General features: G+C 43.6%; 1 protein-coding gene and 1 long non-coding RNA gene across 6 annotated transcripts in view; both read right to left on the bottom strand.

Moving 5' to 3' along the window:
* LOC123384015 overlaps window positions 1-6407 on the bottom strand; it is a 48085-nt gene extending 41678 nt beyond the window's left edge. For all 4 annotated transcript variants that reach the window (XR_006594506.1, XR_006594511.1, XR_006594504.1 and 1 more), the window contains exon 1: window positions 72-6407. This is a non-coding gene — a long non-coding RNA (uncharacterized LOC123384015). The remainder of the gene's footprint in view (window positions 1-71) is intronic.
* Window positions 6408-6418: 11 nt separating this feature from the next.
* Window positions 6419-27014, bottom strand: part of EBPL (EBP like) — a 38053-nt gene continuing 17457 nt past the window's right edge. The window contains exons 2-4 of one of the 2 annotated variants that reach the window (XM_045052700.1): window positions 17819-17888; window positions 12076-12214; window positions 6419-6779 (exon numbers count right to left, since the gene is read on the bottom strand). In XM_045052700.1, coding sequence (XP_044908635.1) covers window positions 6761-6779; window positions 12076-12214; window positions 17819-17888 — 228 coding nt within the window. In that variant the 3' untranslated portion in view covers window positions 6419-6760. Of the gene's footprint in view, window positions 6780-9932; window positions 10571-12075; window positions 12215-17818; window positions 17889-27014 lie in introns of those variants that run through there. The other variant, XM_023251321.2, reaches the window with a different exon arrangement.

The raw sequence follows: 27014 nt of genomic DNA, 5'->3' as shown, positions 1-27014 counted from the left end.
CTGGGAAGATGGGCCAACCGGGGCTGTTCCCCCCACCCACACACACACTTCTTTTTTCCTTTCAGACTTACCTTCAAGAGTTTCCCAGGACTCCCGGGTTCCCTGGAGCATCTCTGCAACAAAATGCTGCTGTAGCAATGGTCAGAAGAAACCCTTTAGCCCTTTCCTATGTACCTCAGGTGAGCATGGTGGTACTATCGGCCCCAGTTCTTCACTCCTTTCTCCACCCACTCCCTTACTATGGCCTCATCATGGATGGAGTGTCCTTTCGCGGGGACTTTGAGCTTGGCCATGTGACTTTCTTTGGCCAATGGCTGGTGGTAGACGTGACGCAGCAGGGATGCAAGGTTTTGCACACTGGGGCTTCTCTCTTCTGCTTCTGCTGGCACCATCAGAAGAACAAGCTTTGGTTAGTCTGCTAAGGAGGACAGGATGAGAGACATGTAGAGCAAAGCCACCAACGTGGTCCAGAGACCTGATGTGAGAGGCAGAGCCACTCAGCCATTGCAGGCGGAGCAGAGTTGACCAGCTGAGCCCAATTCAGATCAGCCAAATCCCAGACAACACACAGAGCTCTGAAGACAAATGCTTATTGTTGCATTGAACTGAGGAGACTTTTGTGGGGTTTTTTTTTTTTTTTTTACCCCCTTGGCGCTAGCTGACTAACACAGGCACTGAACTGTTTTATATCAAGATTTCACAAGCTTATAAAATAATGCTCAGGGATGGTATTCCAAGTATGAGTCAGGAAAACAGCTTAAATCATTTATGAGCTAAGGAAAGGAGTTATAGCTTCAGAAAGGTGTGGCAGATGGCAAAGATATCCTACCTTACTTAAGCGTATGCTTTACCCTTTAAACCCAAGAGAGTCCAACATAAATGCAGTCATGTCAAGGGAATATGCCCCCCTGGATGTGGAGGGGGAGGGCACAGTGACATTGGCTACTTCTCAGTTTTAAGTTGTGTGAAATTGCACTTTTAAATTCTGACATTCCTTGGTGTTCCATTTTCACATGTTCTTGGGGTGTCCCTGGCCACAAAACTCTTTCCCATCCTGGCGATGTTTTGTTGATCCAACGTGAACGCAAGGATTAGATGGTGTGCTGAGAGCAGGTTTTAGAAAGAGGCGAAGAGCAGGCAATGGAATTCAGAGGCCAGAGATCCTGGGATGGACTCAAAGCAGAGGCTCCAGTATGATGATCACAAAGCAGAGAGGAAGAAACCATCATGAAGCAGAGGGGGAAATGCACCTTGGTTGGACAGGACCCGCTGGGACCTAATCACACCCAGGCCCATAATAAGCATCCCCATCCAGGCAGCAGTGTTGGCTCTTCTTGGACCAGGGCTGACAGGTGGGAGAGACTGGGTGGTGAGAATCCTGTGTGGGACTATGGACAGGAGGAAAACCAGAGAGGAAGGACAGGTATATTTGAGGGCTGTGGTCGACAACTGGTTTGCATTTAAGAAAAAACAAAAATGGAGTAAGACATTTTCAGACTGCCAGCCAGGATAACCAGGGCTAAAGTCTTCCAAATCAGGAATGAAGCTGTATGAGACCTGCTCACCTAATAAAAGGTTCCTGCCAGGCCCAGGGCATTCCAAGCAGAAGTCAGGGAGCACAGGATAAGGAACCAGAAGGGAAGAAAGCAGGAAAAACAAGCAGATCACTCTCCAATGGGATCCCAGCTCGAAGGTGAACTGCACCCTCTGGGTGTCGATCTGAGTGGACAGTGAAGATGGGAAGACACAGGAGAATCCTCTCTCCTCTCCTGTTGCCCTAGGATGGCTATTAGGCAAACAGGAACGTGGCAGAGTGCCAGGGCTGAGTGGGATTAGGACTGGGGAGATGGGCCAACCGGGGCTGGCTCATGACGGGATGAGCTCAGGTCCACTTTGGGGAGGGATCGGTATCCTAGGAGATGCCATCTGGGGTGGAATGCGGCCATGAGTCAAGGCAGCTGACAGCTCTCAGGAGGTAGCTATGCTTCCCAAAGTGGGTTCTGTGGAGCTCTAATCTGAAGGACAGGAAGTGCTGTTGACTTGAAAAGAGGCCTCCCTCCATGGTCCAACAAACTTGGGAAATCCTGGGTTCGATGAAATTAAACAGGTTTTTCCACTAGAGGACATCTCAGAGCTCTTAATATGATGATGGGAATCACCGATCTTAGAGACTGATCACAACCATGGAACTCTTTCTACACAGAATATGACATTGAACTAGTGAGTTATGGACAACAACCACTTTCAGCATGGGGGCCGGGAAGGAACCGGGGGCCAGTACTCACAGGGAAAGGACCTGGTTCCTTATATGTCGGCACCAACACCACCACTGACCGCCAAGGTCCTCTTCACTGGCTAGGTCTACTTAGGCTTTCAGGGTCAACAGGCAAATGAGCTGAGGCTCGAGACAGATTCTGCCCACCCCCCAGGGAAATGGCTCACTAAACAAAGAAAAGCAGGGAGTGATCCAGTGAAAAGGTATGTAGGCACCCAGCCGGGAGGCTGGAACCCAGTGGGCCCACAGATCCATGGTGTGAAACACCAGGATCACACTGACAGCAGCCCCTCCCCATCAGCTGGAGACCTCGCGGCTCACGGAGGCATGCCTGGGCTCCACGGCTGGGGCAGCCGTGGAGAGGACAAGCCCAGGGGGTCCAGCTCAGCTGCTCCAGGTAAAATGCAGGAGAGCATGACTTGGATCGACTTGGATCGTAGCTCTCGCCCACTCCCTCACTGCAGAGAGCTCGGTCACTTCATTGTTCCCGTCTCTCCAGGTCTCTCATGGTGCTGATACCATTCTATCCAAGTGCTGGTGAAAACACCCTCTTCCCTGAAGCGCAGACAGAATGTTTCCTTGGAAAGGAAACAGATGCCAAGGACAAGGCATCACAAAAGCATTTGCAGCACCAAGTAGTTGTACCAGGGAACTCAAATCCAGGTTCGGAGGGTCCGATTGACAAAGCATCTGGGCACACAGCCTTTTCCATTTTTACCTTTTTTTCTCCCTCTGATGTGCCTGCTCGGAAGCCCCAGGTTTGAGCACCTGGTGAGTTTAATAGTTGGTTCGGAGATTGTCTCTTGTGTGAGGGCAGCGGCAGTGTCATATATTTAGGGCCTGGCCCTGGACACATACAAAGCCAAATAAATGTGTGAGAATTTTTTTTTTTTTTTTTGAGAGAGAGGGCGCAACTGAGTGAGGGGGGAGTGGGAGAGAGAGAGAGAGAGAGAGAGGGAGAGAGAGAGAAGCCAGGGCTCACCCAAAGCAGGGCTCAAGCTCACCTGAAGCAGGACTCGAACTCACGAACCGTGAGAACATGAGCCGAAGTCAGATGCTTGACCGACTGGGCCAGCCAGGCTCCCGACCGTGTGAGCTTTCATTTGGATGAGAACAGTTTATTGCATATTTGATTAGACATCCTCACAGCTGCATGTGCCAAGGACCATGATTCTCAGTTTGGGGATAAGGAGAGAAGTTAAACATCTTCCCCTGAATCCCGACACTGGTGAGCAGCACAAGTGGGTTCTAACTCAGCACGGCTGGTGGCAAAGCCAGGACAGCCCAGCTTCAGGTTCCACCGTGTGCACGTCCTGTGGCATCGGGTGATCACTCACCTTTCTCCACCAGGTTCTTCCGTACGAGGAAGATAGATGATAGTTGCTGACCACAGAGTTCACGGGATCATCGTGAGGATCCAATAACACAGTGCACGGAGAAGTGCTTTGAAATGGGATGAGTATGCACTCAGGGCGTTAATAATATCCAGTCACTTTCCTAGATACCAAACAATCCGGGCATCCCAAAGGTATCGCGGTCTCCAGCTCACGCTTCCTGACTGACTAGGAAAAGGAAAAAGGCAAAGACATGCAAGAAAACATACGTGGTTTCTGAAGTGAAGACCCCTGTACCAGGAGCCTGAAAGCCCACAGGAAGTTAAGGAAGAGACCCCACAAGTGGGAGGCTTTGAACTTAAACCTTGGAAGAGCTGAATCCCCGAGGCCTCACCTTTGCTTCCTACCCCCACCCAAACCTGCTAAAGGCCCCAGACACTAAAAATACCCTGGCCACCTGCTGCCCAGGGAGGCAGTAAATCACAGGTCCTCGAGCACCAGAATCCAGGCCAGGCCCGGCCTAACACGACCAATGGCAGCTGACAAGGCCCCACAGGTAAGTGCACTTCTTCCCACGCAGGCTGTTATCATTAGCTTGTCCACTGCTCAGTTGGGAGGATGGTGCCCCGAGGAAGTGGGGATGATGTTGAAGGGTTCTTGGGCCAGAGGTGCTAACTGGATATGCGGTGATCAGGGAGAAGTGTGTCATGGGGAGGGGCTCCCAGGGAAAGAGGAGCAGCTCCTGTGGTGAGAGTGGCAGCTGCTATATGACATAAAATAAACTCATCTCCCCCAAATCCACAGATCACGGCCTCAACTGCTGTCCTATTACTCTGGGGCCACCAGATGTCACTGTTACAGGGAGCATGAATATTTGTGGTCCGGTCCTGGGACAGGCACTGAATTTATGAAGACAGTTTAAATCGTGGGCGCTCATGGGGACACCAGTGACACCCATGTCTTACTTCCAGTTCTTAAGTTCTCACTAGTGAGATCATGTCCGCAGGTACCACTATCAGTCCAATCCCCAAAATGTAATAAAAAAAATGCCAAAAATTTGTTTGCCTTTTACTGTTAGTACAGTACCATGAATCAGAAATGAGAAGCCAAACAAAATGTTTAATTTACTTTTTACTGAAATGCATCATCAACAAACACATTTGCAGGGAACAAGTAGTGTGCTATTCTGTGGTGTTGCTCAAATTTGGAAAAGTGGGGACCCCCGAGTGTCCTCTACTTTGTCACCCCTCTCCCTAAAAAACACACTGCATTATATAAGTTAATTGCTGTTACCTGACCTCTTGGTCCAACCAGTGAGAAGTACTAACAGGACAATACAAAACACAAAGCCAAACAATGAAATTGAGAGACGACTCAAGTTTAATGAATAGACTCAGATGATCAGAAAGGCATTTTAGGCCAAATTTTTTAGATCATAAAAAAATAAGCAAAGTTAAATAACTTCATAACTTATAAGCTCTGGGAATATGTCTAACACTGCTGGAATAGAAAGAACACTGGGTCCTACCTCACTTAAAAGCTATGTGGCCTTGGGCAGTTATCTAAGCCCTCTTGAGCCTCCTTGGGTGGACCTCTCCGAGGCTCCCTTAAGCAGTACAAGAATCTAGGATTCTAAGTGTGGCCTCGAGGCCCCTGTGCAGTTGTGAAGGTGGATGTCAAAAATAACAATACAAGGCCACCCAGGGCCATTTAAGGGACACAGACAAGGGCTGCAAGAATTCAGTCTTTGCCTCTGACTCTAATGGGACTGAGGAAGGCTTCTGGAAGGGAAGGGATTAAACACGTAGGACGTAATACTGCAGCAGGCTCAGCACAGTTGATCCCTCCCTTGAAGAGCTGGGATGTGGCCAATCAAATATTTTAAGATGTCAACTTGATCTGTGTCAACATAAGCATCAACGGAAACTAGTTTCCAAAAATAAATGATAACTGCTACCTATCAACCTCTGTAAGTGCATGGATTTCTCAAGAATGGGGCCATGTTCTGTAATACTATCCACAGCTGGTTCCGTAGGACCGCTGCTTCTTGATGATCAGCTGAGGGCAAGGGAGAGAGAGGAAGGAAGGGGTGTGAACGCCCTACTTCAAAGGCTGAAGTCTCCCCAAAATGTTAATACATGCACAGACAAGAGCTTGAGAAACAGAAACTAAATTTGTAATAGTGGTTCTTCCTGATGATACTGGGCATGTTTGTTTTCTTTTTGCTTATCTGAATTTTCCATTTCTCAGCAATGAAAATGTATCAGTTGTGTAATACATTTTTTATGCAAATACATTTGGGAAGGGTAATACATCACACTAGGATCAATTATTGATACCTTAAGATTAATTAATGGATGCGATTTGTTTCCTACAATGAAGTGGTGATGGGAAATGGATTTTGTTAGGTCTGGGGTCTGTGTCAAGCAATGGAAAGGGGGAAGGGAAGGTGTAGAGATTCTAAAAGGGCAGTAGGTGGGGAAGCCTCACAGTTAGCTCACATTATGCTTAGGCCTGCCAGGCCCTCCCTGTTACCTCACAGGCATTTAACTAAAATTAAAGATAGCAACAGTTTACCTTGTTCATGCAAGCCTTGCCCAATTATTCTCTTTATATATGATTTATCCTTAGATTCAAACTCTAGCTTCCATAACAAACAAGAAAAGGTTCGTGGATTTTAATAATTAAAAAGAAAAAAATTTTTAATGTTTATTTATGTTTGAGAGACAGAGAGAGACAGAGAGTGAGCAGGGGAGGGGCAGGGAGAGAGGGAAACACAGAATCCCAAGCAGGCTCCAGGCTCCGAGCCGGCAGCACAGAGCCCGATGTGGGGCTCGAACTCACGGACCGCGAGACCATGACCTGAGTGAAGTCGGACGCTAAACCAACTGAGCCACCCAGGCGCCCCCAATAATAATTTTAAAATAAACAAAGGATTCTTCCCCAAACTTTTTGCATTTTGTCTTCAATCAAACCTGTCTCTGACAAAGTATTATTTTACAATTTCATACTCGGCAATCTGTGGACCTTTCCCGGAGCCCTGGTGCTAGGACTCCAGGAGTTGTAGAGTTGACATAATTAAATGCAAGGAAACGATCACTTACACCGTGAATTTAGGTTGGTTATGCTGATCATCTGCCTCTTCCTTTCCTTACCTGGAAAGGAAGAATCTGCAAAGGAAATTTACAGTGTAAATAATACTGGGGACGGGACAGCCTGTTTGCAGGAATCTGGTTACCTACAATATAATCAATTAATAACCTACCGCAAATCATTTTATGTATTCCTCCAAGCCTGTCTTGTGTGCTTGGCTCCCAGGGAGCAAATGTGAAAGGATGGAAGGAGGGGTGGAGGGGAGTATGCAAGTAAGTGATCCCTAAGGCCCCAAGCAAAATTTAGACATCTGTTTGTTTATTTATTTAGGGAGGGGAGGGGGAGCGAGAAAATCCAAAGAAGACTCCATGTTCAGCATGGAGCCTGGCACAGGGCTCGATCCAACGACCCTGGGATCATGACCTGAGCCGAAATCAAGAGTGGGTTGCTCAACCAACGGAGCCACCCAGGAGCCTCCAAAATTTAGACTTTTAAAGCAAATTTGAACTATCACCTCCAAGTAGTTGGAGATACTGAGGCTTGAAGGAACAACATTGAAGATAGTGACTTCTTTAATTGAATCTGAGATACCATTAATTATAAGATGCCTCATACTTTGATAGAAAAAAAAAAAAACCCACCTCCAACGAACTGAGGCACGGCAAACGTAAAATGCATTCTAATTTTTAAAATACTAAAATACGGAGGAAAAAATCTATCTTAGCACCAGTGAAACACAGTATTGCTTTGGCACCTTGCCCCCACCTCTCTCTGATGGGGAGAAGGGCTTCTATCAGGATATGTTAGACTTTCACACTGGGACACCATTTCTCGCCAACTCACTTAACTGTTAAAACATTGAGATCTGTCCTTCTTTGGCAGCAGCGTGTATCTGTACTCCAAGTTCCTGTCAAAGTCTGTAATCCCCATTTCTCTCCCATTCTGCACTCAGCAAAAACTGTTGAGAGACATCACGTTTTCAGGACTGCCTGCAGGGTTGCGGCCCATCCATTTTTCTCCACTCTGTTCACCCTTGGATTGAGCCAGATCAGCAGAGAGCAAAGTTCCGGAAACAACTAGGTAATCCCTCATGGAAAGGCTTTTACACACTCTCCCTCTGGCATCCTGCCTTCTGCCCACATCGGGGACACTGTTAGAAACAGCCTGTTACACTGAATCTGTTGTCAAGGACAGAGTGTCCTCTTCATGAGGGTCCACTGCAGACATTTTCCAGGTCTTCATACCAGGGATGTTTAAAAATAAACTTTTAAGGAGTGCCTGGGTGGTTCAGTCGGTTGAGTGTCTGACTCTTGATTTCAGCTCAGGTCATGATACCAAGAACGTGGGATTAAGCCCCACACCGGGCTTTGCACCAAGCGTGGAGCCTGCTTCAGATTCTCTCTCTCTCCTTCTGTCCCTCTCCCCCACTCATAGTTTCTGTCTCTCTCTAAAATAAAAAAAAAAGTTTCTAAATATAGACTTTTAAAATCGAAGCAGAACATATATAGAGAGAAGTGTACCATTTGTAAGTGTACAGCTGAATGATCAGATTACAACCACCATGCAAATGAAAAATAAATAGACCAACAACATCTCAGAAATTCTCTCATGACTTCTCCCTATCAGTACATCCAACTGTCTTCCCCAAGGGCAATCTTTATCCTGTTTTCTTTTTCCTTTTTCTTTTTTGTTTTAAGTTTACTTAGTAGAGGGACACAGAGAATACCAGGCAGGTTCCTTGTGGTGTCAGCACAGAACCGTGAGATTGTGACCTGAGCAGAAATCAAGAGTCTGATGCTTAACTGACTGAGCCTATCCTGTTTTCTAACACCACAGTTTTACCTGGTTTGGGACCTTATATAAACAAAATCATACAATACATATTCTTTTAGTCTGGCTTTTTTTGTTCATCATTGTAAAATTCATCTGCATTTTCGTAACACTAGTTGTTAATTTGCATTGGTTTCTAGTCTGTCATGTGTCTGTATTACAATATATTCATTTAAGGTGTTTCCAGCTTGGGGCGATTAAATGAATAATGCTGCCATTCTGGTGCATATAGTAAGCACTTCTGGGAGGTATATACCTAAGAGTCAGATTACTGGATTCTAAGCACGTACACGTCCAGTTTTAATAGTTATTTCTAAACAGTTTTCCACTTTACGTTCCCACCGGCGCTGCATGAGAGTTCTTGTTCCACCTCGTCACCAACACTCCTCATTGTCAGTCTTTTTACTTTTAGCATTTTGTTTATTTATTTTTGAGAGAGAGACAAGAGCATGAGTGGGGGAAGGGCAGAGAGAGAGAGAGAAAGAGAGAGAGAGACAGAATCTGAAGCAGGATCCAGGCTCTGAGCTCTCAGAACAGAGCCTGATGCACAGAGCCCGACACAGGGCTTGAACCCACAAACTGTGAGATCATGACCTGAGCTGAAGTTGAATGCTTAACCAACTGAGCCACCTAGGTGCCCCACTTTTACCATTTTGATAGGTGTGGAGGAACACCTTATTGTGGTTTCCTAAATTCTCATCTGTATATTCTCTTTCATGAAGTAGTTATTCAAATATTTTGTTAAGGGATGCCTGGGTGGCTCAGTCGGTTAAGTGTCTGACTTCAGCTCAGGTCATGGTCTCATGGCTCGTGGGTTCGAGCCCTGCGTCCGGCTCTGTGCTTACAGCTCAGAGCCTGGAGCCTGCTTGGGATTCTGTCTCCTTCTCTCTCTGCCCACCCCCGCCTGAGCTCCGTCTCGCTCTCTCAAAAATGAATAAATATTTAAAAAATTAAAAAACAAAAAACCACAAAAAACATAAATATTTTGTTAACTTTCGATTTGACTTTCTAATCGACTTACAGGAGTTCTTTATTCAGGATGGGTCCTTTGTCAGTAATATGTACTGCAAATACCTTCTACCTTCTGGGTTCCTTTTCTACTCTCTTAGTGGTGACTTGATGAACAGAGTACTTTCAGTGCAGTCAAACTTATTGCAGCTTTTTGTATCCTTTTGTGTCACCTGTCTGTGTGAAACTTGGTCCATTTCTAATCTACTCACAGGGTTCTGCTACTATCATATCTGTTGGCTTCACAAATTTGATAAAGGACAAATGTAAAATAGAAGCATTCATTTCATGTCTGGTCTCACTTTGGTAACCAAAAGATAAGTGAGATGATTAAAAACTGAGGCAAGTGATGAGTCACTAAATTCTATTTCTGAAATTATTATTACACTATATGTTAACTAACTTGGATTTATTTACATTTTTAAAAAAGCTGAGGCAACAATATGTTCTTGGAATAAAAAATTAATATAATATGCTCTATAGCATTTTATGATAATTGGCTTTAATAATGTGGAACAATTAATAGAGCCATAAAAGTGTATAATTAAAGATGTTATCATTACAAGTTAAAATTTACTCTCTGTTCCCCATATTGTCATTTAATTGAAAAACAAAAACAAAAACAAAAACAAAGACTTGCCACCTTGCAATCAATTTGAAATAAGCTGTTGAGGAACAACACTATAAAAGGAAAGTATACACTGGAATGCATTACATTTTGGCCAAACAAGAAGGTTTGATCCATTCTGGCTTATAAAGCAAGAAATCAGTGTTTGTGATTTTGAAAAGTCACTGAAACTTTTTCCCTGAACTGGTTCCTTTGTAATACATTTTCTTGAGTTCTACCCATGACTGACACAGTAACAGTCCTGGGATCAGAACCCACACACTATTGAAAAATACCAGATAGACCCCAAAGTAGAGCCAACTGTCAGTGTTGAGGTTGGGGCTTCCCATAAGCCAGTCCGGGAAGAAGGTCATCCACCCGCCATATAATTCACACACGCACAGGGTAATCTGTAGGAAATGCCTGTTAGAGAGAAAGAAACAAGGGATGAAGCTGCCAGCTCAGCCCAGCCTGTCACCCTGAATCCTGACCTCTTTTCTTAAATGGCAGCATTAACACCGTCTTCCACAGCAGAAGACCTCTCTGAAGTTGGACCTCAGGTTTCCCACAGTGCTCCTTCAATGGGGCAAGTCAATCTAATTCATGGGAGATCCATGCTTTCTCTGGAGAAGCAATACTGCCCTTCCTAGAAGATTATCCTCAGAGCTAAATAAAGTCTCTCAGGTATCCTGTTCCACTCTTAGGAAGATTTATGGAGGTCACGTCTCACCCAGCAAAGGGAGACCTAGATGCGAATCTTGCTACAAGCCACAATTTTACTGGCTGTAAAAGGGGAGAGTAATAACAGTTCCTTCCTCAAAGAATATGGTGGAGAGTAAATGAGATACGTGGATATGTAAGTACTCAACAATGCAGATATTATAGATGGTTCAAGTACTAAACAAATGGGTGCATGTAGTAAATCTACAACCAAGATCATAGAGACAAAGATATATCAAGACACCAGGAAGAAATTTAATTTTTCCTGCCAACTATCTAAGTAAAATTGGGTGGGAGGAAAGTGGACTAAATGACCTTAGAGGTTTTGCTCAAATCTGAAATTTTGTGACGAAGCTTTAAAAAATACTTCTTTGATTCAAGACACTAAAAAGTTGAATGCAATCATGCCTATTTGACATTGTTTTGGGAATCATCCCCAGGATAGCATCCTATTTGCCCTACATCACTTTGTCTGAAAGAAGGAAAGGAAGGGAGAGGGTAGGAGGGAGGGAAGAGAGTTCAAAGTCTCAGAGTCTGACTGACAGTGGTTAATCTTCCACCTTTCTCCTCCCTTTCCTCTCTCCTGCCTTCCTCACACCCTCCACAACCTGTTTCTGAAAAGATTTGTCCTGCATATCTAATTCCAAATTAAGAGAATTTACTTGGTGTAAAGTGAAATAGGAGTTTTCTTTTTTTTTTTTTAAAGGTTTTTTTATTTTTGAGAGAGACAGTGCGAGTGGGGGAGGGGCAGAGAAAGAGGGGAGGGACAGAAGATCTGAAGTGGATTCTGGATGCGGCCCAAGCTCACGAATGGCAAGATCATGACCTGAGCTGAAGTCGGATGCTCAACCGACTGAGCCAACCAGGCGCCCCTGGAATAGGAGTTTTCAAGATTTGGGGGGCGATTGGGAAAGGGTTGGAGGCATTACCCTTTACTTTCCAAAATATTGGTGAAAAATCATCCAATGCTCTTCACACTTCCTTCCTCGTAGAATGACTAGGTGGTCCCTACAATCCTATTTCCTATCGTTTTTATTTTGAATCATCTGAAATTATCCTGGTGGCACCACGCTTCCTATCTAATATTGAACAATTTTCATTTCTAATCTAACAAATGAATGTGGTCCTAATCTACTCCAAATGCCATGTAGGCATCGAGACAGCTAATGTTTCTCCTCTCTTCAGCAGGCCAGGAGAAGAGCACTTACCGATAATATTTCTCTTTGACTATGGCATAAATGAGGACCAATGCCAGAGACCCATCCAAGACAACAGTCAGAATTTCCAAAGACACAATGGTTGGGTCAAAATAAAGCCATCTTGCATCAGCTTTGCCATATTCTTTCCCTAAAAGTGAAATACATTTTGTTACTCATCTGGCAACTATTTTTATGACAGTCAGTGAAAATGACCTTTTTTTCCCTTAACGAGGAGACAAAAAGAGAAACTGTCACTCCCTACGCTGCCCATAATGCCTTAGAGGAAGGCAAGAGGAGAACGGAGGCTGAAACGCATTTACCGCACAAGTACTAATAACAATATCTTGGTATATTTGTAAAAGGATTTCGTTCCCAAAGTGCTTGCATACATGTGCCCTTTTCACCCCTGCTATCATTATTATAAGCAACAGAATTCTGAATTAATTCAACACAGCCAGATTTTGAAAAGACCATCTCTAATAATTAGCTTGTTAACTGTGTTACAGTTCCTTACTTCAAAATTCCCATATAAAGTCTGTAGGTATAATCTAGATGTGGGAAAATTATTATTAAGGAAATGTTTATTAAAAAAACATGTGTTTATTAATAATTGAAGAGAAATTGAGCCCTGTACTGGCAGTGGGGAAGTTCGGGGGAAGGAGGGTGGAATGGTAATGACACAGAGAATGAATCCCACATGGACAAAGGGGATGTTTTAGTCCAGACAGGAGTCACTAACAACAGCCACCACAAAGGCCTCAAATGTGTTCACCAGGGAGTGGGCATGCCCTAAAAGATCTTTCCAGACCCCATTATCAGGATTGTTTCTTCTAGAAAGAATGAGGTGAGAAAGTCTTTTTAGAGCAGGACTGAGAGCCATGCACTGGGAGAGCCAACCCACCCTTCCTTCCTTCCTCTCTATTTCCCTCTCCCTCCTTCCCTCTCTCCCTCTTCCCTTTTTTTAATTTATCAAACTAATACATGCCAGTCCTAAGATCTCAAATGATCAGAGTAAAAAAAATCAAAGTCTCGGGGCACCTGGGTGGCTCAGCTGGTTAAGCGTCTGACATCAGCTCAGGTCATGATCCAATCCCACAGTTGGTGGGTTCGAGTCCTACATCAGGCTCTGTGCTGACAGCTCAGAACCTGGAGCCTGCTTTGGATTCTCTCTGCCTCTTCCCCAGCTCACACTCTGTCTCTCTCTCTCAAAAATAAACATTAAAAAATTTTTTTTAAATGAAAGTCTCACCTCTTCTCTCCTTTCAATATTATTCTCACATTATTTAGACAGGGTATGAATCATCAAATATTAGCTACATAATCGGGATTGGTGAAGCAGCAGGACAAAGCTCTAGTCTCTATTAATGGCCCAAGGTAGGATCCCTCAGGGCTAGGGACAACAGGTTCTAATGAAAGGCTGTCTCGGCAGAAAGAAAGGCCAATAAACAGGATTAGTCATTTAATGAGATAACACACAGACACAAGCTGAGCAGAGACTCTGAAAGGCCAGACAGGGCCAGCAGGACAGGCAGAGCTCTCCTGCTAGTCCTTAGCCGACCGCCAGCCCAGGAATGAACTGAAAAACAACATACTAGTGAAAGGAAGCTTTTCCTGTAAATCTAAACACATACACAATACCTGAAGTGTTCCCTCTAGTGCACCCCAAGTCTAAGGAAGTGTCACTTAAGGAAAATGTCAGTGCTTTAGGAGCTAAGAGATTAGTAGTTGTTTAGACACTCAAAAATAACACCATTCATTCATTCTTTAATTGAACAAATCTTCTGGAGCATATGGAAGGTTCTGTGCTGGGCCTGGGGAATGTAGCATCAGCTAGGGCCTAGGGCACAGGTGGCCCGCTGGGAGCTCCCGTTCCATGAGGTTGGACCCTGTCATAAGTGATGGCAACTGAGCATGGGACATGGAGGAAGTGACACTTTAAGCCAGATGAGGGAGGTGAGGTGTTTTGATCACTTCCTCTTCCCCCTGTTGGTGAGGGAAGGAGTCCCACCCTCGGGTTATAGGGATGGCCACACAAGACAGGTGGCACTGGATAGATGAGGTTGATGGCAATTTACTGGTCACACACACTCACAGCCTGGGGAGAGATGACACTGCACCACACAGGGCTGCACGGGGTGGGGTGGGGGGTGCACTTAGAGACGGAGTGAACTAGGAGGGGCCACAGGAGCCAGCTCTGCAGTAACGACAATGGGGTGGCCCCTGGTTCCTGAGGCAAGATGGGATTGGCTTCCTCCAATAATTTGGGGGGCTGGCAAGTAACTGAAGCCCACTTGCTCCTCAGGGACCCGTAGGCACCATGCCTGGTCCCTGTGACAAGGAGGGTCGCTTGGCTAGAGGACCTCACATGAGGAAGCAGAGTGGGGTTCCTCTTATGGTTAGGCCATGTGAGTCCCTCCAGATTTTATCAGATGTCAAAGCACACATAATAACGGATTTTAATCTCGGGCCTTACACCACAAGAGGTAACCCATGAACTGGGTGAAGGAGAGGGTGCTTCAGGGAGGAGCACGCGCGCCACAAAGGCCTGGAACGGAGGGAACACGGTGTGTCTGAAATCACATTTAGGTCAGCAGAGCTGAAGGAGACTGTGTGTGTGTGTGTGTGTGTGTGTGTGTGTGTGTGTGTGTGTGTGTGTGTGTGTGTATGCATGCCCGCACGCGCGTGGATGGGGCCCGGGGTCACTGCTGGAGAGGAAGGTGGTCCCAGCGCATCAAGCCTCTGGCATCTCCTCCTATGCCACCTAACTCTGGTCATTTTTTCTGCTGGTTAAACACCTAGATAGCAAAAGGGCAAACAGAGTGTTAGTAAGCCTGATGATGTGATTAGTGTCATTTATTCTGTGACTGACTGCCAGGCTCAGGCAGAAGTTTAGAGGGAAAGACACGCTGGGGCTGGAGTACGATCCCAGTCCCTGAGCCACAGCTGGGCCCTTCACCCCAGAGTGATTAGGAGAGGGTGAGGAGTGACAAAGACTGTCTTCTTGGCCAAGTTTGAGTCGGGGTCCTCTGAGCCCTCTCCTCAACAAGGCCCCCGTCCAGGGCTCTGTCCTTGGCTCGCTTAGTCCAGTTTTAGCCAAGAATCCTACTAGGTCACGACAGCAAAAATCCCCCTTTCTTGGTATCTGCTCGCTTCCCCCACCACCAGTTTTGTTGAGATGTAACTGACAAGCAGCACTGGGTAGGTATAAGGTGTGCAACACATTGACTTGGTTTACATCTGTTGTGAAATGACTGCAATGAGTTTAGTGAACATCCATTACTTTACAGAGGTACAAAAAAAATAAGAAAAAGAGGTGCTTTCTTTCTGATGATGAGAGCTCTTTGGATCCACTCTCTTGAAAACTTATCGCAGTGGTAACTAGAGTTATTATGTGGTACGTTACATCCTCAGTACTCCTCTATCTTGTAACAAGAGGTTTGCACTTCTTAATCACCTTTATCCAATTCCCTCAATCTCCACACCCCACAAATCTGATCTCTTTTTCTATGAGTTTCAGTTTTGTTTTTGCCTTTTTTTAAATTAGGATTCCACATATAAGTGAGATCATATAGTATTTGTCTTTCTCTGTCTGGCTTGTTTCACTTAGCACAATGCCCTCAAGGTACAACCATGTTGTCACAATGGCAGAATTTCTTGATTTTTTATGGCTAAATAGTATTCCACTGCATGCACACGTGCATACACACACACACACACACACACACACACACACACACACACTTTATCCATTCATTCATCAATGGATACTTAGGTTGTTTCCATGCCTTTGCCACTGTGAATAATGCTACCGTGAACATGGGGGTGCAGATACTTGATCACTCTTGATAACTGATCAAATTCCTCATCCACACCCTGTATGTCATATCCCCCTGGCCTGCCTGCAGCAAGAATCCTGTTCAGTCAGTCTATTAAGAACCCTCCAAACCTCAATGTTTCTTCTTAGTAATTTTCCATCCACTGACCCCACCTGCTTCTTCCTGGGGCGCCTGGGTGGCTCAGTTGTTTGGGTGTCCAACTTCAGCTCAGGTCATGATCTCACAGTTTGTGAGTTCGAACCCTGAGTCAGGCTCTGTGCTGACAGCTTGCTCAGAGCCTGGAGCCTGCTCCAGATTGTCTCCCTCTCTCTCTGCCCCTGCCCCACTCACACTCTGTCTCTGTCTCTTCCAAAAATAAATAAACATTAAAAAAAAGGTCCACCTTCCTTGCTGTATTTGGAGTTGAGCCCGATCTTTCTCCCCTGCTACAAGCCCCCACTGTAGTAGTACTTCCTAAATAAATTCTTCTTTATCATCTTTAACCAGTGGCATGAATAATTCTCCTTTAACAGGGTCCACATAATGCTTATAAGCCAGCTCTACATCCTTGTGAATCTAAGCATAGTCTACTGATCCACATCTGGAAGGCCTTACCCTAGACCCTCTGAATCAGAATCTGTATTTTAACAAGAGCCCAAGGCAATCTGGTGCACTTTGAAGTCTGAGAAGTACTACTTTAATCTATTGAATTTTCCTTTTCTCAAGAATAAAGGACCCCACCATTAAACGGGCTTTCTCTTTTTTTAAGGCAAAAAATGTACACTGAAGATGACTGATAAAAATCATGTTAGACATTTGCATTTCATGGGACTAAGTCAAATCTGGGCTGTTCACTCGCTCTGATGCCAGGCCAGGCAGCCAGGGTGGAGGACAATGACTTAGGCTGGGGTCTTTCAGCCTTCGGGCCTCCCAGGCAATTCCCAAGCACAGTTTAATCTGGCCAACTCATCACATTACACACACAAAGGTGCACAAGCAGCATTTCACTCCTAAAGTGGGGATCAGGCTCCCTGAGCTACCATTGGCTAGGACCTGGCAGGCATCAAAGATGACACATGGTTTGCTTTGAGAAGCACTAACTATAGCTCTCTCAATTCTCCAGAAGTTTCCTAACACAAGTGATGAACCGGAGTCCCAACACAGATCCTGGCTGGAGGATCTGATTTCAGAATCATGGAAGAGATGAGATAAATGACGCAGAATTTCAGAAGCAAAATCTGAAAGAAGTTACCTTGCACAAGGCAGTTCTGTAATAGTGGCAAAGGACTCTGTTGTTACACGGCTCACTTGTCAGAATTGACACAGTACATGAGAGGAAGTCGATACTAACTGATGGAACGTCAATTGATTTACAGTAAGCATGAAGAAGATAGGGAAAACCAGTTAATAGCCCTGCAGAGCAGCAGGAGTTTTGGAAATTATCTACAAGACTACAGACACATATATATAATAAACTGAGAGCGGATATTAAAAGTATGGGAAACACCCAGTTTAAATACTGCAAACTCTTCAATCTGCACTAAGAATATTTTTTAGTATACAGCTTTATTGAGATACAATTCACGTGTCATACAAGGCACCCATTTAAAGTGTCCAATTCAATGGGTTTCGGTACACTCACAGATTTGAATCATCACAATGAAAATTTTCAAACATTTCATTAACCCCTCCCCCCCGCAAAGAAACCCATACCCATTATCAGTCATTCATTCTTCACCCCCCTCCTCTGGCACCCCTTCTCCACATGGTTCTAGGCAACCACCAACCTATAATCTGTGTCTTTAGATTCACCTATTCTGGACATTTCACATAAATGAAATCATACAATTTGTGCTACAGGTACTCATTTAATGGACAGCCACACTTGCAATTAATCTCCTCAAACGTTTCAAATGCAAACATTTTAAATTACTCACACAATGAAGCAATCAAGCCTTCGGAATCTGCGATGTTTCCTACGAAAGACAAGTAGACAAAAGGGCCTTCCTGGAGAGAAAATGAAAACATGCTCTAATTCAGCATCACAACCACAGGATGGCACCGGAGATACATGGCTTCACATGGCCACGTCCCCAGGAGCCCACCTCCTGGTCTGCTCCCTCTGAACATGTACCTGCAAGCACCTACACAAGCCAGTGGGGTGTGATCCTAGAGACTGATGCCCAGGCCTTGCAGACAGAGGGAATGTTTATATAATAAATGCTGTTTTTCAATGATTGGCATTATAAATTTAGAGGTGTGTTCTTATGGGAAAAAATAAATTGAAAATTTTGCACAAGGAAAGAGCTTAAATGTTATATTAAACAGGCTAAATTCTGGATGATTCCAAAAATTTTGTACCTTTGAGAGGTACCTCACAGCAGTTCATTTTGTCTTGTCTCAAAAAAAAAAAAAACAAAAACAAAAATCCAAGATCTCTCTTAACAAAAGTGGTATTCACCTATCTGTATCAGACCTGAAATAATTCTTTTTCCTGCACATAGGGCAAATTTAGGAAAATTAAAACACTTACAGGCTACATTTTATTTATTTATTTATTTTTTTTTTTAAATTTTTTTTTTCAACGTTTATTTATTTTTGGGACAGAGAGAGACAGAGCATGAACGGGGGAGGGGCAGAGAGAGAGGGAGACACAGAACCGGAAACAGGCTCCAGGCTCCGAGCCATCAGCCCAGAGCCTGACGCGGGGCTCGAACTCACGGACCGCGAGATCGTGACCTGGCTGAAGTCGGACGCTTAACCGACTGCGCCACCCAGGCGCCCCATACATTTAAAATTTTAGGTAATAAAATACCTGCAATCACACTTAGTATTTTTCTATCACCGAAATGTTTCTTTGCTTAAAATTTCAAAACTAATTAGAATTCACTGGGGAATCTGACTGGCATGCTGCTCCTTTGAACAAATTTAAAAAAAATTTTTTTTTAATTTTTTTTTCAACGTTTATTTATTTTTGGGACAGAGAGAGACAGAGCATGAACGGGGGAGGGGCAGAGAGAGAGGGAGACACAGAATTGGAAACAGGCTCCAGGCTCTGAGCCATCAGCCCAGAGCCCGACGCGGGGCTCAAACTCGCGGACCGCGAGATCGTGACCTGGCTGAAGTCGGACGCTTAACCGACTGCGCCACCCAGGCGCCCCAAAAAAAATTTTTTTTAAGTTTATTTATTTTTGAGAGAGAGAGCACAAGCAGAGGAGGAGCAGAGAGAGCAAGGCAGGAGATCTGAAGCAGGCTCCATGCTGTCAGCACAGAGCCCGATGTGGGGTTCAAACTCACAAACCAGGAGATCATGACCTGGGCTGAAGTCAGACACTTAACCGACTGAGCCACCCAGGGGTCCCTCCTTTGAACAAATTTGATCGCTGGTCAATACAACTTTTTTTTCCCATTTCTTTTTATCAACGCAACTGCTTATATGACATTAAAATCGTATCTCTCCCTATTCCCTGCTCACTTATAGTGCTGCTTCCCAGAGTTTACCATTTAGAGCCACTTCTGTATTTAGTTCTGGGGATTATTGTCCTAACTCACAATATACTTGACACTGCTATTTCTTTAGACATTCTCAATTAACTGCCAATCCTGAAAAACTATGATTTAATAGATGTCTACCCTCTGCTTCCCCACACTCTACAGGTTTTTGGACAGCATAGGGGTGGAAAACCTTCCTTCTGCGCTCTTAGACCCAGGAGCTGGCCTAAGAATTAACTGACATGATGGACTAACAGGAGGAAAGCACGCAAATTTTATTTAATATTTTTACATGTACATGGAAGTCCTTAAAAGGAAAACAAAGACCCAAAGAAGCTATTAGGCCAAAAGGTTTACATACTTTTTTACACAAAGAACAATAAATTATGGAGATGTGACAAGACAAAGGGGCTTGGACTAGGGACAGTAAATTGTGGGAAAGTGACTAAGAAATATATGAGGGAAACTAATGGAAGATAAGGGTTATTTTAGTAGGTTTGTTTGTAGAGGCCCATTTCAGCATTGACTCCCAGTCTCTGGTGATAAGAACATTCTTCTCTTCCTGGTACAGGGAGGGCACCTTTCTCATGGGAAATTTAACGATCTGATTTTAGGTAGAAAGGAGGAGGCCAGAAAGCCTAAGGTAGAAAGCCTTCCCACATCTGCTACTTTCCAATTGCCTTCCACTCAAAATAATCAATATGCCAAAGTGGCATAGCTTAGAGTGGCATGTCCTAAACCTTTCAAATAGCTATATTATTCTCTTTAATTCTTCCGTTACCCAAATTTGTAACTTAAGTAGTAAACTTAAAACCTCAACTTACTCATCAGTGTTGCACAGCATCTGGGAGGAGAATGCTAGCCCCCACCATGCTTTCTTCTTTTCTTCCCCATTTCCAGTGCCCCACTCTTGTCTACTTTGTACATTGCTGAGATTGATTACATTTCCATTCTTGTTCTGTAAACGTTGTTTGTCTTCCTATTTTATTTATATGTAGATTCTAAAGGCTGAAAATCAACAGCATTTACAACATGGTGATTATGTAAACATCATTCACTGCAAAGGGCTGCAACTTCTCTCTCTCCAGATTGAGTATTTTGACTTGTCATTTAAGAAGAATGTGGCAGCTGGAATATCCCTTATTACACTCACAAATTTCTCAAAATCATGCTATATTTTAGTTTGCTACGTATTTGGGCCCTGACTTTCTTATATTTTTGTTTACATTACAGTTTGTAATTGCCTTTCTTTTCTCTGACTGAGAGAAGAAATCTGATTTTCTCCCCATCTCATTAATATCTTCCATTTTCTTACCCATGCTAATCCCTGCCAAACAGAAGCTTTAAAGTTGGTTTGTTTTGTTATGTTACTTACTTGGTAAATGGGGTTTACCTCAGAGTATATGTAAACATTATATTCTTTAAAGGAGATTTTAAAAAATTACATAGGAGATAAACAGCAATATTTAAAAATAAGAAGTACTCCCCATCCACTTTGAAACACTTTATTTTCACCAATTTTTTTTTTTTTTTTTTTTTTTTTAGCAGAAACATAGCAGGAAATCCACACCACTTCCCTGGCTTGGCCTGGGGACTTTCTAGATAAAATACAGCCACTGGTCTGGCCAGTGGGAGCAATAAGTCTGGGCTGAATTTGACCCTCTATAGGGCTCAGTCCATCTATCTGTAAGATAAAGGACCTCCTAAAATTAGATTGTGGATCTCATCCTAAAACTAGACATGACTTCCAGTCACAATCTCTTTAACTGGAGCATTAGTAAAACACAGACTCTGGCATTAGGTCCAGGACCTTTCCTCAGAAGCAACTCTGTGAGTAAGAACAAGATGGGGATCTGGCAATCTATAACAAGCAGGGACCTATGAGTGTTTAACAAAATTTCTCCCTTTTATATCTACCTGTTTAAGTTCTATTACTTTTTCAAATGCCAGCTCAAATCCTTCCTCTCCAAGAAATCTTCCCAAACCTCTTAGCGACGAATTTCTCAATCTCCTGTGTTCCTAAGTTTGTGCTTCTATAGTCAACTGTCTGCTGGTTATGGATCTCCCGTCCTCATTGGATCAGACATCTTTAGCGTCTGGGATGTTGTCTTATCTTAGAATCTTTAAGAACCCAGGATGATATTTTGTGTCCAGCGTTTGCTAATCTTGAATTAATGACAAGTTCATATAACGAATTACTTAGAAAGATACCTTGAGGGGCTTTTAGAAGGCACTCTATATTTCTTACTATATTAATGTCTCAAATGTAATGGCAGTATGCAGCTGACTGTTTAACAACACAGGTTAGGGGCACCAATCCCTGTGCAGTCAAAAATCCACATATAATTTTTAACTCTCCAAAAACTTAACTACCAACAGCCTACTGATGACTGGAAGCCCTACTGGTAACATAAACAATTGATTAACACATATTTTGCATGCCATATGTATTATATATTTTGACAATAAAGTGAGCCAGAGAAAATTAATTATTAAGACAACCATAAGGAAAAAACACTTACAGTATTGTACCATATTTATCAAAACAACCCACATGTAAGTGGACCTGTGCAGTACAACTCATGACTTCAAGGGTCAGCTGTAATATATGTAAAGTATAAAAAATATATTCATGCCTCCACATGCTGATTGGATGCTGCCTCTTCCAGGCAGCCAGGCTTCCCTGATTCTCTTGGTGGGAAGTGGGTGCCTCTCCTACATAGAAACCTGCTTGCTTATCTCTTCCTCAAAACTGTCAGTTCCTTTAGGGAAAAGTCTTTGTCTTTTATCTCTGCATCCCAAATGCCTGATAGATGTACATGCTGACAAATGTTTACTAAAAGAATAAGAAATAAAGGGGGGGAGGGGAGTAACAGTTAAACCACCACAACCACCCAAACAATCCATTTAGAAAATGGGCAAAAGAAATGAAGACACATTTCCCCAAAGAGGATATACAGACAGCAAACACATGAAAAGATGTTCCACATCATTAGCGGACAGGGAAATGCCGATTAAAACCACAACAAATTAGTACTACACACCTATCAGGATGGCAAAATAAAAAATAGTGACCACACCAAATACTGACAAGGATGTGGATCACATTTCTGGTGGGATGAAAATGATACCATTCTGGAAAACCAGAGTCTGGAAGTTTCTTCTGAAATGAAGTACGCAGTTACTATAGGACCCAACAACTTTCTTGGGCACTTATCCCAGAAAAACAAAAACTTATGTTCACACAAAAACAAGCACACAAATGTCCACAGCAGCTTTATCTGTAATAGCTTAACCCTGGATGTCCTTCAACAGGTGAATGTTACACAAACCTCAGTCCATTCATACTGGAGCACTCCCAAGCAGTAACAAGGAATCAACTATTGATACACTCAACAACGTGGATGGATCTCCAGGGGATTTGCTGAGCGAAGAAAGCCAACTCCAAAAGACTATATACTCTCTGATTCCATTCATTCATTCATTCATTCATTCATTCATTCATTCATTCATCCATTAAAAATTTATTTATTTTGAGACAGAGACAGTGAGAGTGGGGGAAGGGCAGAGAGAGAGAGAGGGAGACAGAGAACCCCAAGCAAGCTCAGCACTGCCAGGGCAGAGCCTGATGCGGGCCTCAGACTCACAAATTGTGAGATCATGACCTGAGCTGAAACCAAGAGTCGGACGCTTAACCGACTGAGCCACCCAGGTGCCCCTTTCACCCCATTTATATAACGCTTTTTGGAATGATAAATTTTAGAAATGGAGGACATATTAGTGGTTGCCAGGGGTTAGTGGCTGGAGGAGGTGGGAGGAGTTGATAGTTGATACAAAAGGAAAACACTAGGCATCCTTGTGGTGTTGCAACTGCTTGATATCCTGTTGTGGTGGACACTTGAACCTAACCACTTGATAAAATGATACAGAACTTAATACACACACATGTGCCAGTGGATCCAGGGAAATCTGAATGAGTGGACTGCACCAACGTCAATGACCGATATTATACATGTTATTGTTTTTTTTTTTTAACATTTTTTAAAGTGTATTTATTTTGAAAGAGAGGGAGTGGGGGGAGGGGCAGAGAGAAGAGAGAGAGAATCCCAAGCAGGCTCTTCACTGTCAGTGCAGAGCTGGACGCAGGGCTCAATCTCAAGAACCTCAAGATCATGACCTGAGTCGAAATCAAGAGGCAGATGCTTAACCGACTGAGCCACCCAGGTACCCCTACACTATAGTTTTGAAAAATGTTACCACTGGGGAAAGCTAAGCCAAGTGTGCATGGGCTTTCTCTGTATTATTTCTTATAATCACATGTGAATCTACAATTACCTCCCCCCGCCAAAAAAAATTTAATTAAAAAAATCAGACAGGTAGAACAAGAGACATGGAAGAAAGAATAACATTACTAATTGAATAACATTTTTTAATCATTTGCCAGGACTTTTTAAAATTTAATTTAATTTTTTTTTTTTTTTTTTAATTTAGAATATCCTGGGCCCTGCCCTCAGAGAGCTTATCTAGCTGAGTAACACCAACTTCTAATTCAATATAGACTGGAAAAAGATGAGGGGGCCTATGGTTGGGACAATCAGGGAAGACTTCCAGGAGGAGGTAGTCCTAGAGCTGCGCCTTGGCAGGCAGGCTTAGAGGTGGAAGGAAGGATAGGGATGGCAGCCCAGGGGTACAAAGGGCAGGCCGTGGGAGGCCTGGTGGGTCCAGACTCTGCCCTGCCCAGCACTGTAGCCAAACAGTGATGAGCCCCCGGCCCTCCCCTTGGGCTCCCTTGCCAGGGCTGAGGGCACTTATACGTGTGTTCTCAGAAGGCCTCAGGCTGGTTTTTACTCCTCCAGGCCTGAGCATGCACAGCTCCTCGATCTTGAGTACCCAGGCCTGGCTTTCTTTCCCCTAAAAAGAATGTAAATAAAACAAAAAAAATTTTTTTTTTTTTACTGTAGTTAAATAGACATAAAATTTACCATTTTAACCATTTTAAGTATACAATTCAGTGGTGTTGAGTACATTCACATTCTTGTGCAACCATCACCATTTATCTCCCTCCATAACTGAGTCTTCCCAAACTGAAACTCTGTGTAACTCTGTAAAACTCTGAATAACTCCTCATTCTCCCGCTATCCCTGGCCCCTGGCAACCTGCACTCTACTTTTTCTCTAAGTACCTCATATAAGTGCAATCACCCAATTTTTATCTTTTTGTGACTGCCTTATTTCACTTGGCATAATGTCCACAAGCTTCCCTGTGTTGTGGCATGTACCAGAATTGCATGTCTTTTTAAGGCTGAATAATATTCCATTGTATGCATGCACCACATTTTGTTGGTCTGCTCATCTGCTGATGGACATTTAGGGTGCTTCCACCTTTTGGCTACGGTGAATAATACTGCTATGTGCACGTATCTAAGTCCCTGGTTTCGATTTCTTTGGATATTTATGTAAAAGTGGGCTTACTGGATCACATGCTGGGGCGCCTGGGTGGCGCAGTCGGTTAAGCGTCCGACTTCAGCCAGGTCACGATCTCACCGTCCGTGAGTTTGAGCCCCGCGTCAGGCTCTGGGCTGATGGCTCAGAGCCTGGAGCCTGTTTCCGATTCTGTGTCTCCCTCTCTCTCTGCCCCTCCCCCGTTCATGCTCTGTCTCTCTCTGTCCCAAAAATAAATAAACGTTGAAAAAAAAAAAAATTTAAAAGTGGGCTTACTGGATCACATGCTAATTCTCTGACATTTCTTCTGGTGGTGCACCTTTACTATTTTAATTACTAAAAAATATTATTAAAGGGATACATAATCAAAGTTTAAAAAAAGAAATAAAAAGGTATAAAGTGAACGGTACAACTCTTTCCCTCCTGACCCCCAATCTCATTCCCCTGAGACACCGTTGCTGAGTTTCATGGCAGTGTTCAGGAGCCTTTCCATGTGTAGGTTATCATAAAGCAGTAAATGTTGAAAATATCTTCTTCCTGCTATTAATTTTTCAACTATAGTGAAAATTCCAACCATACAATTGAAAATTTCAACTATAGTGAAACTATAGTGATGAGGGAAATTCCACAATGTTTGTTTATTTAAGTGTTCAAGTTCTGCGGATCAGGATTTCTGGTTTCAAAACATACAACAGTTCCTATTAGATGCTCTAAAACATGATTGGAACCATATATCTAATTGTGCTGCTAACAAAATCAACTTAAAAGCTAAGACGTATCATGGCAAATAAAAGTAACCACAGACAGTGACACCTTCATTTAAGGTGTTACAGACATGTGATTATAACCACGGTATTTTGTAGGCTTTAAGACAACTACTACAAGTCAAAGCTCAGATAAAAACAAAAAAAGTTTGGGCTCTGCAAGTTACTGCTCTCTGTAATTCAACGACCACTTTAGAGAAAATACTCTATTCACTATTTCAACCTTTATAAGAAAATTTAGTGGGGGGAAAAAGGCTTCACAGAAATAAAAAAAAAAAAAAAAGAGGGGCACCTGGTGGCTTAGTTGTGCCTCTGACTTTGACTTAGGTCATGATCTCACGGTTGGTTCGGGAGTTCGAGTCCTACATTGGGCTTGCTGCTGTCAACACAGAGCCCACTTCAGGTCCTCTGTCCCCCTCTCTCTCTGCCCTTCCCCCACTAGTGCGCTTGCTCTCTCTCTCTCCCCAAAATAAACATTAAAAAAAAAAGAAATAGGGGCGCCTGGGTGGCGCAATCGGTTAAGTGTCTGACTTCAGCCAGGTCACGATCTCGCGGTCCGTGAGTTCGAGCCCCGCGTCAGGCTCTGGGCTGATGGCTCAGAGCCTGGAGCCTGTTTCCGATTCTGTGTCTCCCTCTCTCTCTGCCCCTCCCCCGTTCATGTTCTGTCTCTCTCTGTCCCAAAAATAAATAAACGTTGAAAAAAAAAATTAAAAAAAAAAATAAGAAAGAAAAAGAATCTAAATTTCTTTCTTTCTTTTTTTGTAATTTGTACTAGTATTTGTAAAGGCTAAATCCATATTCTAATGTATTTGCAAGCTTTTTGTTTTTAGCTTGTTTGAAGAGCCAGAGAAAACAGAACAACATTCATTATTAAGGGTGGGAGACTAGAGTGGAACAGAATAGAATCACTGTGTAAATCCTGTCAAAATTTATTAGCATTTCCTATTCAGATTCACAAAATCTCAGCCTAATCAGACTTGATTTTTCCATGTCACGGCAACAGCACCCATCATTGTTTCTGGAAGGATCAGCTGCTCAGCCTCCTATGGACCTGGATGACAAGGCTTTGGTGACTTCATAAATCTATGCTGCCCAGCTGTCGTCCCCTTAATGACACGATGACTTCTGTTTGATGGAACCTGCCGGTGCAGACGCACTGCCGCCTGGTATTAACGGAGGTCAGCGCTGGCCTTTTCAGAACCCGCGAAAGTTCTATTGTGCCCACATCGCGGCAGCTTAGTGTTTCATTTAGAACTTGAAAACATCTTTTAAGAATATGCCCTTCCCTGCCAACACAGTTATTCCTCAGATTAAGGATTTGAAAGGAAACTTTCCAAGGCTTATCTCAATTGGACAAGTGCATTGTTACTTTATTACACAGGGACAGGATGAAAATTAAAAGTTAATCCTAGGACAGAGTATGGCGAGAGGGGTCA

Source organism: Felis catus, chromosome A1 (genome assembly GCF_018350175.1).
Source record: "Felis catus isolate Fca126 chromosome A1, F.catus_Fca126_mat1.0, whole genome shotgun sequence".
In the NCBI taxonomy this organism is placed as follows: domain Eukaryota; kingdom Metazoa; phylum Chordata; class Mammalia; order Carnivora; family Felidae; genus Felis; species Felis catus.
This window is presented reverse-complemented; position numbering and strand designations above follow the sequence as displayed.